This window comes from Rhopilema esculentum, chromosome 17 (genome assembly GCF_057945365.1).
Source record: "Rhopilema esculentum isolate cy_ngs chromosome 17, ASM5794536v1, whole genome shotgun sequence".
NCBI lineage: Eukaryota > Metazoa > Cnidaria > Scyphozoa > Rhizostomeae > Rhizostomatidae > Rhopilema > Rhopilema esculentum.
The window spans coordinates 1,718,274-1,732,291 of record NC_142831.1 but is presented as its reverse complement, the minus strand read 5'-3'; the positions used below and the strand labels follow the sequence as shown (position 1 = coordinate 1,732,291).

Below are 14,018 nucleotides of genomic sequence, written 5' to 3'. Positions count from 1 at the left end.
GCAAACCTCTAAGATACCTTGTAAAGTGATAAATATTATGAAATTGAATTCAAGAAAAATTCGAACAAATCATAATTTTGGATAAGCGATTCTTTAGAAACCAAGTATTTAGATTTTGACATTATAAAGGGCATTTTATGAAAATCTGATTTTGAACAGAAAAATTTTCATGTTTCATTATGAATTTTGGCTTTACTTCGACAGTGATTTCGGTTTTAAGAAAGACTCCTTGGGCAAAACTTTGCGTGTGCTGTTTGTAAGGACCTGTTTTTACTTTGCTTTGCGTAATTAGATTTAACATACTTTGCCTTGGTCCATTTGTGTGCTTCTGCATTTAGTTTTTCTGTCTCTTTAGATGAATTTTGCTGCTGCTATAAGAGTTGCATGAGCCAAGATCGAGCAACACACTACTTTATAAAGCAAACCGGAAGTTGAAAAAAGTGTTCCATTAGTAAAGGATAGCAAATAGAAAGGTTGTGGAAACTAGAAAACAAACTCTTGCACATTACTCTTTAATATCGTTAAATGATCCATGAATCGTATATAATTATTGCAGCGTAGGAATATATTGATAAAATCCTTCTGGCCTTGTCTTTTAAGTTAGTAAGCTTTACTTTTTACGAGGATATTTAAGCTGGAATTGAATTTTTGGAAGAATATCAACCCTGAACTGCTAAACAAAGCCCAAAAAATATTATTACATATGATCAACAACACTATAATAGCTTAAATCAAAAAACAACACTATAATTCACATCAGTTTCTGACACTATATCGTGGTCTTTGCTTTGCTATATTTAACAAAGTCAAAAGAATAGAGATTTTTTTTTCCTTAGTCAAAAATTGCATTGACAGATATTAGAGCTTAAAGAAAACATCAAGCTATCCTTCCTTAAAGGAGTTTTATTAAAGAATCTTTCCGGAAAAAAGTAGTTTTTTGTAATTGAAATTTCTTGAATAACCAAAAGTCACAGGTAAAGAAATTTCTGCCTTCGACATCACTGTTCATAATTACTTGACTGAATATACACAAAAACCCTAAAATACAATACTTATTACAACTTGATAAATTTCGAGAATAAAGTTGATTTTTATTATGGAAATCTCTTGCTTTTGGCAAAAGTCACAACTAAAAGATTTGTGCCTCCAACTCACTGTTCATAATTACTGTACTGAATAGTAATGAAAATCAAAGAATATAAATTACAACTGGATACATTTTGCGGCTTCATGTGCATACTATGTAAAAGCATGAATTTTTTGTGCATTTTGAATTCATCGTGCAAATCCTCTATGGCTGCTAGTAGCTAGATATATTGCTTTTCACTTTAAATGCATTCGTGCTTGCCAGGAAATAGAGAACGAATCGTGATTTCTGAACCTTTTTTCAGAATACATCTAAAATGCAAAGTTCATACATTAATACATACTTCTGACAGTATTATTATCACAGAATTTTTTCAGTTGTTTCAAAAATATAATTTCAATTTATCAAAATGATGTGCAGAAACTCTTCGCTTGCAAATTTTAACAAAAAAATTTAACGAAATTAACTTAAATTAACCCAGTATTTGACATAGATTCCAGGAAACCATTATTTGTCACACATCCCAAGAAACTAGCTGAGATAAATAAGTGAATCATTTGCGGACTAGGAATGCCTAGGCTCATTGTCAGCTCTTTGTAAATGTTGTGATATTTAGCAAATTAAGTTCCCAGTCTTGAAGTTTTAAGAAGAATGCAGTAAAAGCAATAGCTGGAAACATGAAATTTGCAAAAGGAGTCAAGAAAGTTTGTCGAAATAAGAACAATAATTAGTTACGGCTATCCCAAACTGAGATTGAGGTATCAGTAGGGGATTTTTAAATTTAATGATACCATCCCAAAATATGTGCGTAAAATTAACAAAAATATTGGATTATCCTTTCAAGCCAAATGCAAATCTTTATACATTGGTGAGATCTGCACGCTGAAGTGGTGCTTGCATTGATGAAAGTCTGGTGTTGTTTACTTAGATTTGAAGATGCCAATGGAGCATCATTGGTTGCTTTTGAAATTAACAAAGTATGGTGTTGCCGAAGCTTGCTTGAAAGAGCCCTGTTTCTTGGTTTTAGGAAGGCCAAGTACCCTCAGTACCAGAGCCACACAATTTCACGCGCGTAAATAGAAAACTAAGCGGAGAAGCGGGGACCTTCGCCTATGCGGTCGCTCGAAAATTTTGATGGAGGGGGCTACAAAACCGATGGTTTGCCGACAAAATGTTTATGGCAATAGATACGGGCGTGGTTCTTAAACGATTATAATTATTATTGATGAAACTCGCGAATATTTATCACTTTGCTCCTCTTTTCGAATCTTCTAGTCCTGCGATCGAAATTATGTGGGTCTGGTACCCAGGGTAAAAAGCTAAAGTATCAATGGGCCCATGCATTCTTTCAACTTTTGACAGTTTTGAAAAAGAAATAGACTTTTCTGAACAGTGAACCTTGGATTCTTGTAGTACTAAGCCATTTTAGCCATTTTGATAGTCGAAGATATCATGTCCAAGATAACTAAAGCCAAAGAATGTAATTGTTCTATATTGTACAACCCCCCAGTCACCAGAAAGCATCAAATAGAGGCTAAGATCAATATACAAAATAGAAGGCACCACCTGGGAGGACTGGATCGCAATCTACATTGAATAAAACAACTTTCAGGGTAGCAAATTTGTCCGGAAGGTTGTCACGGCGATAAATTTTGTATGACCCACGCATGCGCAGTATATATTGACTAAAGCAAAGTCTACGATCGTTAAACATGACGATTAATAGGACGGATAACAGGAAAGTTAATAGGACCACCAGTTCAAATAATTATTATTATTGTTCTCATCGTCAATTAATAAGTCACTAAACTAAGAATTTGAGCCGTTCCAGTACATAATGTTTCTTGACATGTCATGTTTCCAATAGTCAGATATTCTTCCAAGTTTCTTAAAACTTTTGTGTAAATGTGAATCTATAACCTGATGTGGTTTCGCTTCACACATGCAAAAGACTGTTCAAAATTTTCTTGAAAATTTTGAACAGTCTTTTGCATGTATGAAGCAAAACCACATCAGGTTATCAAATTTCTTCAACTAAGTTCATTGTCCGAAATTTTAACCGCTGAAAATTTTTGTCCTCAATGTATGTATCGCATGATCGATTGGCAGCGAAAAGTTTTCAACAATTTGTAGACGCAAAGACTTTCAGTGCAGTGACTGCGAGAGTTTTTACTCTATATTCGAAATACCCCGGGTGCCATAGCCTCTATCATTAAATCTCAGAAATAACGAGGCTCTGGTCTGATACCTATGGTATGTTCGAAAGAAAGCCTTAAGTTCAAGCACATACCTTCATAAACCTCAACCTCGCATACTTGAAGAATTTCTTTCCTGTTCAAATAGACACTAACGTAGCGACCCATCAGGACCAGTGGACAATCGAACTTTCTCAACTCTCCACTGGCCAGTTCCCCGTCTTTCACACACAGTGCATTGTTTCGTCCACCATTTGAACTATCATCCCCAACACTGACATCGAATGGATTGATTTTCAATTGACCCCAAGTTGCGCCATTTCTTATTTGGACACTTGCGACCGCAGCTTGCCTTGTAAGGTCCACTTGCCACCAGGGTGTCACGTCAGCTTGTGTGATACTGCATCCTTGCCATACCCCAGTTCTGTTACCATCATTTGCAAACCTGGCAACTAATGGAATGCTTTCTATTGTAGATGTTGATGATTGCGAAGATGGCTTTTTGTACGCGATATTTCCTTCAAAAATGAAAATTGAGAAGAATTTGCAACTGGAGCAAAATTTTGATGATTCTCTAATCCTAATAACTAAATTTTATTATAAATTACAAATCAGTTATAAATTTAGCTCGGAGATATTTTATAATAAAAATTAAAAATTAATTATACTAATAATGATAATTTATCGATTGTACATTGCGAATCTGTTCATTCACCCTATTATCTTTATCAAATCCTTCGTACTCCAGATTAAAAGATTAAACAAAAAACAAAATTTTGCAACATGATTTGTCATTCAGGATTCTCAAGCAAATATTGTAGTATGGCTGATTCTCAAGGGTGTTACTAGCGGGGATGTAGAAGTGTGATAACCCTCCCCGCCCTCCCTGCCAATCCTTTATACGTTGGTTTGTAAAGCTTAAGTTGGTCCACAAAGTTTCTAGTTCAGTTCCGTCGCTTATTGGTAGGTGAAAAAACACCTTGTTTTGACTCCCCTTGTTCTGGACGGTCAAGCTACTATAGATTCCTATCTTATTCGAGCATTCCTATATGCACAGCCCTTTTCTAATAAGAACAATTTTGTTAGAACACAAGCCTCAAAATTGATCAGAACGGAAGAAAAATTTAGAACAAGCTGAGGCAGAGTTACAGAAAATGTAATTTTTGAAAAACTTGTGAAAACCCCTTGCGTGTCAAAATCGTTCATCCTAGAGATACAGAGAGGTTACTTTTAGCTTTTAGTGGCTGCACCAGATGCCAATGCATTTGCAGGACAAACTAATATTGTTAGACGCAGCCTTTCTACTGGTAGTATCCTTTTACCAACAGGAGTCGCCCTTATTCTCCCAAAGGAAAGTCCATGGGTAATTTTTTGTTACGTAATGGTGGCTTTTTAATCATAGAAACACAATGCAGTAAACAATAATTATTTTCCTTAAAGTTTCAATAAATTGAGGGGATGGGGCGTTTTCCCCTGTTCCACTATCGTCTTATCAACAACTTAACTCAAAAATCGTAACTAAAAACAAAAAGGGTTTATCGATGCAGAAGAAAATAAAAATCATAAGCCTTCGTGAAGAACAGCAATCATGCCATTTACGTAAGGTAACTCTTGGTGACAGCAGGTCTGAGAAACGTCTTATAATTAGATTAAAAAAATATCACAATTTTACCCCAAACCCTGCTAATGACGCTGCTGGTTACAACTTACATAGTAAATTGGATTAATTCTTCATACCTTCATAAACCTCGACTTCGCAGACTGGTAGATATTCTTTCCTGTCTATAAATAGACTCACAAATCGACCAACCAGTAGATTGTCGCAATCAAATTTCTTCAATTGACCTTTGTCCACCTGCCCATTTGTAACACAAAGTGGGTTTTTGCGGCCGCCCTCCGATCTATCATTGCCAACACTTACACTGAATGGATTGATGTTACCACTGCCCCAATTCTCAGTGCTTTTTACTCGAACACTCGTCACGTAAGCTTCCCTAAGAAGGTCCACCTGCCAAAATGGTTTTTCGTCATTTTCCGTGAGACTGCATCCTTGCCATTTTCCAGTTATGTTTCCATCATTTCCGAAGCCCGGAATCAAATTGATTCCTTCATAAAAACGTACCGAAGACTGAAAGGACGGTTTCCTAAATGCGGCATTCAATGACACCATCTTCTTCCAAACTCGATTGTATCCCTTTTCCTGCTGGAGCTCTTCAGCACTGGATGCTTTTCTGTACCTCTTATCATCTGCAGAATATCCTATATACTTACAGCTTTCATCAAGACCATAGTTATGAAAGAATTCAGTCGAAACTAGCTCGCCATTCCCAATGTCAGAATTGTCACCGTCATTTGTTTCAATTGTCCTGAAATATGTTCCTTGTGTTACAAGCATCGAAATCACCTTGCTTGCGCCAAATAGTACCAAAACAACAAAGATGGCATGTTTCAAAGGCATGTTTCTGATTGATTTGTATGCGCAAGACTAAATCTATAATGAGTTGTGTGACATATATTCTACATGTATTATATATACTATACTTCTGCTGCGCAGCAACTAAGAGTAATCGTTCTTTGAGCTGTGTGAAGACAGTTATAGATTCGCAAAATTGTACCTCGAGATTAAAAATGCCTCTATGTTTACTTGCAATTAATCAAAGTACCCAATTCCTCTTCAATTCGAACTCAAGCACCTGCATCGTAAATGAAAATTACAGTTGTAAATTTGCTTCATTGAATGAAACAAAGGGATCAAGCATTTACAAAAATATTGCTAGCGCTGTGTGTTTGGAAAACAAACAAGTTTGTTGTGTTGGGTAAAAAACGCAAAGATCAAAATGCTTTGCCAGGTCATTTTCCGCAATTGCTTTAATTACTCTCATGACGTCTTTAAGATGAAGATTTTTTACATATTCTGAATAGATCTTATTATTTATTTCTGACTCAATAAAAATAATGCATTTATTTACAGTAGGCGTTATTTACAGTTGTAGCTAAAACGATAAGCTAATTAAGCCTACTATTTATAGGAATAAAAATGCTAATATTATACAGTGAAATGAAAGCTATTTAAAGAAATTAATTAAAATACCTAGGATTTAATTAGATAAATAGTTGATAATTATCATGCTAGACAATTCATGTCAAGAACCCGACCTGTGCTACAAAGGTTCTACATAGCCTGCAGCTGCAATTATCCTTCCATTGTTTGATCTTTACTTTAAAGGTATTAAGAGTATTTGGGTATTTCAAGTTTTCTGGTAGATTGCTTGCATCCTAAATAGGGCAAGCTTTCGATTCCATGAGTGATGGTTCGAGTTTTTGGGATTTTCATTAATCTACTATTTCTAAGATGGTAGTGGCTGCTCTTTTGTATGAATATTTCATTCATAAAGCTTGGATTGAGTTTATGTACAGTTTTGTAGATCTCAACCATTGGTAGTTGAAGGTTTATACGTGCAGGCGATTCATCGACCCATAAAACTGCGCATAAAAGTATTGACGTGTATGCGCAGTTCTCCCCCTGCGTTGTGATTTTTTTCCTTGTCTTCCCATTTCAATGCACAAGTTGTGAGAGCTAAACGTAAGCTTGCAGAAAAGACTTCTAGTTTTGAAATCTAGTGATGTCTAAAACTTGACAGCTGCTTTCATGCATGCGTGCTAATTTTTTCTTATTCATTATATGAATGTTAGGTTTCCATGTCATTTTGAGCAAAATATTGCCTGACCTTCAACTGAATTGTTTTTTACATAATCACGGCCATCAATATTGTACATGGGATTAAATTTCTAGCATGCGAGCCCAGTTCATAACTTTTTTTGTTTGGAAATTTTGAGAAGCATCAAAACATACGTCTAAAACTTGAACGTTACTTTATGCATGGCATGATTTTCTGGCCTTCTCTTTATAGCATCGACATAATCATTGAAGGAGCTATTTTATCTGAATTTTACTCCAAGGTATTGCAGATAGCAGAAGAAGAATTGCAGATTCTAACATCGTTGCCTCCAACATTACGTACATTCGTGTGCGATTTACAAATTTTCCTTCAAACAATCGTTTTTTTCAACATTCACTTCCACCTTAAACATTTTGTAAAGTGAGAGAGCAGGTCCTTGCAAACCATTGGCAGAATAAGAAATTATCACAACATCGTCGGCATAGTAGTATTCTAATTTAAATGTCAGCCAGGGAGACCCTGAATTAACTTCCCTTATTTGCTTGTCTGTGCCATTCAAAATAGAGCAAATAATATTGGACTTAGCAGACAGCCTTGCGCTACCTCTCCCAAGTAGCCGAAGAATTCCGAAAGACCGATGCCCGATTTCTTCTTAGAGTAAAGTGAAGTTACATTATTCAAAAAACAGCTGTGCATTCTATAAAACATTAACTTCTGCAAAGCATTTTGTGGTTAACTGAGAAAAGACGGTCAATCCAACAGATCATAGGCAGCACAGTAGAACCTGGATGGATTTAATTTTCCCAAAAGCATTGCTTCTGAATTATAGACAGCTACTTTCATTTAAGATGAAGATCCTAACGGTTGGCTGGTCAAACATGATTCGATTTTCAGTAACAAATTCTGCTGTTTTCTTGCATTGCTTGTTTCTGTAGTTCTTTGTAGCGCTTTGGTCGATATCGATATAGGGGGATTTTATACATTGATTGTCATAGGTCATTACTCCTTTAACTTCTTAAAACTTCTTGATTGCCATAAATTATCCAGAGATATTTAATTGGTTTTATCTTGGTATCACCGTGATCAGGTACACTCTCTTTTACAAGGACCAGTAAATTTAAGTTCAGGATGACTGTTCCTAATTTATTCGAAAATCTGAGGCTGGATTGTTTTTTGCCAACAAAGTGAGTGAGACAACCCTCATTTGCCGATAAGCTCAATATTCGCCGAAAAAGCACCAACACATGCCTAAAAGTTCATGTTCAACATTGCATTTTAGAGTAGCTCAGCATCAGCTTATTTTTAATTCTTTCTTACCTTTCAAACAATTTTGAGGCTCGTGTTCTTATGAAAATGTTCTTATAAAAAAGTACTGTAAGTCAAAAGGTAACACTTTACAGAGGCACACCTTTCTTGAGTTTGTTGAAAGTGTGTCTTATCAATACTGTTTTCGTGACTAGCTTTAATCATTGGTGCTGGAATTTTCATTTCAGTACAGAATTTGGGCAATTTTTTATAAATTTTATCAATTCCACACATAGCCAGCCAGTACAGTTCTCAAATACATGTCAACTCTCAAATTACAAAACAAATCAAAAGATGTGATAAATCTCCATAGATCACTTTCTTCGGCAATACAGCTGAATCCCACCAGGTTGGACCTTCATGGGGTGTAGGCAAATGTCTTACTTGTCCAGGTGTTTTTACTTGAATAAAGTCAGATGTGAAATCCCACATTATTCTTCTTCTCTTCTTGACATTAGTGTTCTCCTCAAGAATATATTATTTCAAATCCCTTTGCTTTGGGAACCTTTTTGTTTTTAGTTTTCTGTTAACTTGCTGCTTCTTTCAGGAACAAAACTTTTAAAACAAATAAGACATGCTCTGACCCTCGAAACCTGAACAGTCTGATTAAACTATTGCATTGCTAGCAAAGTAGAAAATGCAAAGAAGTAAAAAACACATTTGTTCTTTTCAAACAATTCTCATTGATAAAATTGTCTAGTACAATCTCTGAACTTTGCCCATAGTGCTCTTCATGTGCAAAGATCTGACATTTTGCCAGTTCTTTTTCAAAAGAGAGACAAGAAAGTTGATGGCAAGGAACACATTTTGTGCCAGTTCTTCTTCTGACATCTCAACATGTCCTACTGCAACATTGAGACACAGAACCTACGATAAATCAACAAAGTCTTTTCTCAGAATCAAATAAAGAACAAAATGTAAAATCTGAATAATAAAATACTCTTACCACCACAACTTATCATCAGATTTTCAATCCATAAAATGATATTTCAAACATATTTAACAGGAATATATATGACAAACAAATACATATATATTACAAAGATGATCAAATTTAGACAGAGAGCACTTGTACAACCTTTCAAGCTAAAGTGGTAATAATAGAGCTAAGACTTAATGTGAACTTGTACCAGGTATATATATATAAAATCTTTTACAAACATGTAAAACAGATGGAATAAGGAAGTTAAATGTTACCTGATACCATGGGTGACATTTTGACCAAATGGTCTCCCCAGTTATTTTAAGACTCTGGGTGAAAGTCCGGCCCCATTGGGACCTACCAGTTTCAAGGCCTTACCACAACAGAAACAAGAATGAAGCATCATACAAAATATGAAATTTTCTAAAAGTAGCAATATCAAACAAACGTTTATTTGATATCACTTGCATGTATGCCTTATTCTGTGTGCAAAAAATGATTATAATAAATCATATTTCAATTCATAGTTACAGAAAAGTATATAGAGCTATTTATGGTCAAATTCTGTACATTTTTTCATTTTTAGCATATTGTGCTTCTAACATAAAGACACATGTCTGGAAATGTATTATTTATTTTTAATTTTAAGAGACCTATTAGTGTATGATACAATGATGTGTTTCTCAAAGCTCTGGTTTTCAGCATATTGTGCTTCTAATAAAGACACATGTCTGGATATGTCTTTTTTCCACTTTAAGAGGCCTATTGATGTATTGTACAAAAATAAACACGTTTACACGCAAAAGCTTTGTACTGACACTATATATGCATGTATGATGCTTCAAATTCAAGAACTGTTTCTCTTGTGTGCCAAGATTCTGGTTGAAATTACCTTTTTCATCTGAAACTTAATAGTGGACTTGATGTCATCAATTTTGGCCATCATGTTTTCATTATGGGTGATCATAGTGGGGAATTTTCCAGCTTTGTTCAATCCAGGTCCAAGGAGACGTGGAATCTGTTTAATGATGGTGTCTGAGGCCAGGAAAGCATCATGTCTCTTTGCTGGAAGCAATCACAGTGTAACTATACACTTATCAAGTAATGAGATGTATTATTTTGTGGTCAACAATTAAACTTTTGACCCTGTCACAAATAACCCATGCCATCAGGAAAAAATTAGAGTGTATGATTTAAAATTTCATATTGCATTTCGCATCAAATATAATAATCATCATTTGGCAAAGGTAAAAATAAACACCAAGATAAAATATATTTGGAGAAAACCACATAGGATCTGCTAGCATATTACAAACTTGATTGTCTATAATAAACATATAACTTATTCTGCTCTGGTGTATAGACCAAAAATACTGTATGATTTTCATAGAACTGTGCTATTTCTTAAATGAAAAATCTTTAAATTGATGTATAAGCAGACTACACTCACCAAGCTTTTTTACCAGCTTCTTGTCCTTGTTGAGTTTTTTCAGAGACTCAACATCCATGCAAGCAATATTGTTCGCTCTTGCTTCATCGCAATGCGATTCATCTCCCAGAACGCAAACTTTCAAGCTTCGTTTGGGGATATTTTTCAGCTTGACAGTACCGCTGAAACGCTTGTCTTTTTGTGGATCATAATTCTTCAGACCAATTTGCAATTCCACCGTTTCAACAAAGTTTCTCTTCTTGTCCTTCGATCCATCGAGGACCAACTTCACACACTCGAACAAAGTCTCGCGGCTTACCTTGAAACTAAAATACAAATTTATTAAAGTTATTTCTCATGTTACTCTGAGACAGCAGTTAGTGCTGAGGTGATCAAGATTATTAACGCTTGTTTTGCACGAAGAATGTTTTTTGAATGAACAAAAAATTTCGACCTAGGCCGTTCTGAATCTTTGAAAGAAATTTGTAGCTGGGGAATATTGGCAATGGATAACCAGTTAAAATCAAAGTAAGCAAATCGAATTGAGGTTAAATGAAATTAAAATGCCTATAAATTGAAAGAAAATGCAACAGAATCGTTGATTGGTTTGGATTTTTACCTCATGACGGTTTTCTTCAGGCAGATCCTAGAACGTACTTTGGAAAGGAAAAGGGCAGCGCAGCGGCCGCCCATAGACCATGCGGGTACCTCGTTATCATCCACACAAGTAATTTTCCCGACATTCTTTTGAGGGGATGGGTTAAAGTTGGGGGGGGGGAGGGAGATTGTCTACACGGTCACTTAAAAAATATTATCGGGGGAATTCTCTTAGGCCGACACAAAATAAGTTGGCTATCTCTATAAATCTAAATGAGCATTATAATGGTCAAAGAATGTTGCGAACAGAACTATTTTTAAGTCAAGCCAGTGACTGATCATTCGTGTGCTTTTAAAGAACCTGAACCCAAAAAGGCATCTCTCTTAAATAGCATTCCTGTTATGATTCTCAAACAAAATGCAGAATTTTCTGGTTTTCTCATTCAGAATAGTTTTAGTCATTAACAAGGGTGATATTTTTCAATGGAGTTGAAACCTGAGTTTGTGATCTCGTCTCTTTTCATCTCATTATTGTGTTTTTAGTATAACCAATTAACATATCTTATTATACTAACCCTATATTATCTTGATATTCCTCCTTTTTATTTTTCATTCACATTCTTCTTTTGAAATCGAACACCTACACCTATAAACGTCCAATCGGTCATATGACCTAGATAGCTCCTTGTGAGTTCTTTTCATATGTCCGACAGCAAACATACCAAACTTTGAACTATCTACTGTTTGTAGTTTTTCTTTTTTGTAAGAAATAATTGTTATTTGTGGTTCAAGTATTAAATAGAAATGTAGCAGTTAATTATTGCTGTGAATGAAATGTTTTGAGTTTGAGTTTGAGTTTTTAAAAAACAATTTGCTTTTTTCGAAAAGAATTTGAAAACCTTTAATCGTCTTCAATTTTTGAGGTTTTATCCATACGCATTTTCTAATATAAGAATTTATAATCTTATACTGTACCTTTTGGGGATGTAATTATATTAGTACAAAATATTTGACAAATTTACTTCAAACTTTTCGCGTCAATATCATTCACACTTGACTTTCTTCCTCAAAAACCGAAATATGTCAAACTAAAAAATACGTAAAACTGTGGATAAAATGTGAGCCTGGTAATTATTTTTAATTAATTTAAATGTCACCAATTTATGCCTAAAGATTCTTACAAAATTATAACCCAAAACTCATTAACACAAAAAAGTGTCTCGCTCTTTCAAGGAAAGGATATAGAGAGTGAAGATGAATTGGTCCTTCGGCATATTGAGCGAAATAACGATGACAATTCGATATTGAGGCCTCTATTGTTCAATACATACATTAATGACCACTTCATGATTGTGAATGATGTTCAAATCAGTAATTATGCAGACAGGGACGTAGCTAGCGGGGGGTGTAGGGGGTGTGACACCCCCAATTATATATGAGTTTGTCGGTAAATTTTTAGTTAGTGGAAAAAAACCCTGGTTTGTGGGTAAAATCGTCTATCGGGTGAAATAGCACCTAAATTTCTTTCCATCCATGTCTAGCGATGCCCTTAAACATTGGGTAGTGATGCCCTTGAACTTTCAGAATGGTTTCCTAACAGTTATATGAAGTTGAATGAGGACAAATGCCGCCTGATGGTATTTGAGGGTAAAAAAATTGAAACCGTAACCACAGTGGAGATCAAAGGAAAAAATTCTTAGAGAAATTATACTAGACCATAATTATCCTTTAAACAAAAATTAAGGTCTATTTGCAAAAGACTGATCAAAAGCTACATGCACTTTCGAGAATTCTCACTTTCTTAAACGAAGGTCTTCATTTTGTTCCATTCGACTACAGTACGCTTGGTTGGATATTTTGTGATAGAAAGTGGAACAACAAAGTTAAACGTATTCACGAACGGGCATTGCAGTTACAAAGATACGAGATCCGACTTTGATACAATGTTACACAAATAACATGTCCTCTCAGTTCTCGTTAGAAAAGTTACAATTGTTGACAAACAAAATATACAAAACGAAATTGGAGCTGAAAAGTCCTCCTTGAGTCAATGAAAATATATCTTTCCTTGTAGGAATAGTTAATTCGAAAGTAAGTGTTCTTCATATAAATTATCGTCCACAGAACATTGACTCAAACAGAAAAATGAACCGAACCGAACCGAAACGAGCTCTTATAGATAATTCTGCTTTGTTCTGGCTATTGAAACTATAACCCTTGGCTTTGATAACTGAGCTGCCTAGAAGTGGCGTAGATAGAGGTGCGACCAGAGGGGGGAGAAACCCCCCTGTAAAGTTAAACTGTTATTGTGTTGGAAAATTTCTGATCTTGTCGGAAATATAACATGATTGTCTCTTTTATAAAAGTGTTGCACTTTGAGAAGAAAGGTTTTAAAGGTGAATATAACCATTTCTGTCGTTGTTCCGCATAAGGCTGGCCATCTCTTTCAATAAGGTATGATACTTAAAAATTTATCATACCTTATTGATATCTCCTTTTTAGAGCAGATCAGAAAAATCTACAAATAGTAGAATTTATGGCACTTGTTTTAAAAAAGTGGCAAGAGTATATAAATTTACTGTTTTATTTCAGTACCAATGTCGTTATATTTTGCTCAAATTTATGAAAATTTATGAAGATTTTCGTCGGAAAATTTAAATTTCTTGCCCCTCCTATGAATGTTCCTATCTACGCCACTGCTGCCTAGACTTCAAAATTTAAGTCAAAAGGCAATTTTGAAAAATTTCACAAACTCAAACAGGTACTTGGAATCAAGCAAAAGAGTTTAAAGACAAAATTTATA

At 35.0% G+C, this 14,018-nt stretch overlaps 2 protein-coding genes across 4 annotated transcripts; both read right to left on the bottom strand.

Annotated features, from left to right (window-relative positions):
* Positions 1 to 162: 162 nt before the first annotated feature.
* Positions 163 to 8,787, bottom strand: LOC135689389 (uncharacterized). Of its 3 annotated transcripts, none has more exons than XM_065206706.2 (3): positions 5,020 to 8,787; positions 3,378 to 3,800; positions 163 to 1,398 (listed from the first exon to the last, which is right to left on the bottom strand). In XM_065206706.2, the coding sequence occupies exons 1-3, from the start codon at positions 5,738 to 5,740 to the stop codon at positions 1,388 to 1,390; spliced, it is 1,155 nt and encodes a 384-aa protein (XP_065062778.2). In that variant the 5' UTR covers positions 5,741 to 8,787; the 3' UTR covers positions 163 to 1,387. The 3 variants fall into 3 exon arrangements, with proteins under 3 accessions (XP_065062778.2, XP_088969532.1, XP_065062699.2); XM_089113406.1 differs by lacking the exon at positions 163 to 1,398 and having other exon boundaries at positions 3,117 to 3,800; positions 5,020 to 5,767; positions 5,804 to 8,787; XM_065206627.2 differs by lacking the exon at positions 163 to 1,398 and having other exon boundaries at positions 3,117 to 3,800.
* A 139-nt stretch (positions 8,788 to 8,926) lies between these two features.
* LOC135689765 (large ribosomal subunit protein uL1) lies at positions 8,927 to 11,331 on the bottom strand. Its single transcript, XM_065207138.2, has 4 exons — positions 11,238 to 11,331; positions 10,640 to 10,944; positions 10,082 to 10,254; positions 8,927 to 9,134 (listed from the first exon to the last, which is right to left on the bottom strand). Exons 1-4 carry the CDS (start codon positions 11,309 to 11,311, stop codon positions 8,964 to 8,966), a joined length of 723 nt encoding a protein of 240 aa, XP_065063210.2. The 5' UTR covers positions 11,312 to 11,331; the 3' UTR covers positions 8,927 to 8,963.
* Positions 11,332 to 14,018: the final 2,687 nt, after the last annotated feature.